Raw genomic sequence first — 1,116 nt, forward strand, 5'->3', positions numbered from 1 at the left:
CGGCCTGGCCGGCGCGCCGCGCCCCCGCCCCCAGGCAGCCTGTCTGCCCCCCGGCGGGTTTCTCCCCGGCTGGGCCCAGGCCCAACCGGACCGTACCTTCTGGAAAGCGGAGAGCGAGCGGCTGAACGCTCGGGACACGCAGCGGGACCGGGAGAGCATCTCGGCGGCGGCGGCAGCGGCAGCGGAGCCGAGGGCGGGCGGACACCGGATATAGGGCCCGCAGCAGCCGGAAGTGGGGCGGGCCGCGGCACCTGCCGCGCGGGGAGGGGTGTCCGGAGCGAACCATTGGCCGGGGGGGAGTCAGCGGGGGCAGTCAGCAGGGGGCGGGCCCGCGGCCGGGAGCTGCCCTCCAGCTGCGGGGAGGTGGGGAGCCCTTGGAGCCCTCTACCTGCCTCGACCGGTCTCCCGAAGGTGCTTACGGCTGTCGGAGACCTAGTCGCCGCCGGGGTCCGGCTCTGCGGATCTCTCCGCAGAGCTAGCTCTGATCTTGGCACCCTTCTCTCCTGGGACCCTGGGGCCCCACGCCATTCCTCGGCACACAGCGAAAGAGCAGAAGGTGAAGGCGAGCACAGTCTTGGAACTCTGATCTTGTCTGACAAGCCTGTCTGATCTTCCACTTGTGGGGCCTTGGGCTGCTGAAATTGCCTCTGGGAGCCTCAAATATAGGCTGTAGTTGCCTCCCAGCCTCCTTAACCCCGAAAAAGTAAAGAAACAGACTGCCCCCAAGGAACCGCTAAAGGGTTTCCATTGCCCTTTGTTGTTGTTTTCCATTGCCCTTCTACCTACTCGAAGATCCTCTCCAAGTAGCCTGATATCTATAACCACATCTCATCTTCCATTGTAGTCCCTCCTCTCTCTGGCCAAGCTAATTGTTCTCCATATGTCGGGTGCAAGGTGTACTTTAGTCATTCTGTCGCTATAATAGAACCTCCCTGAGGTTAGAGACCTTGTCTTGTTCATTACTGTATCACCTACACTTAGAACAGACTCTAGGATAGGCGAGAGGTGGTGTTCATTTGTCATTCTGCCCTTATAATGGAACCTCCCTGAAGTTAGAGACTTTGTCTTGTTCATTGCTGTATCACCTACACTTAGAACAGACTATAGGATAGGCAA

At 59.9% G+C, this 1,116-nt stretch overlaps 1 protein-coding gene across 1 annotated transcript in view; it reads right to left on the reverse strand.

The window, feature by feature from the left end:
* Nucleotides 1-202, reverse strand: part of DLST (dihydrolipoamide S-succinyltransferase (E2 component of 2-oxo-glutarate complex)) — a 20,658-nt gene extending 20,456 nt beyond the window's left edge. Inside the window, exon 1 of the mRNA XM_004681690.2 lies at nt 97-202. Within this exon, the coding sequence (XP_004681747.1) occupies nt 97-159 (63 nt within the window). The 5' untranslated portion in view covers nt 160-202. The remainder of the gene's footprint in view (nt 1-96) is intronic.
* Between the last annotated feature and the right edge of the window lie 914 nt (nt 203-1,116).

This window comes from Condylura cristata, unplaced genomic scaffold (genome assembly GCF_000260355.1).
Source record: "Condylura cristata isolate star-nosed mole 26May11 unplaced genomic scaffold, ConCri1.0 scaffold00013, whole genome shotgun sequence".
NCBI classification, from domain to species: Eukaryota; Metazoa; Chordata; class Mammalia; order Eulipotyphla; family Talpidae; genus Condylura; species Condylura cristata.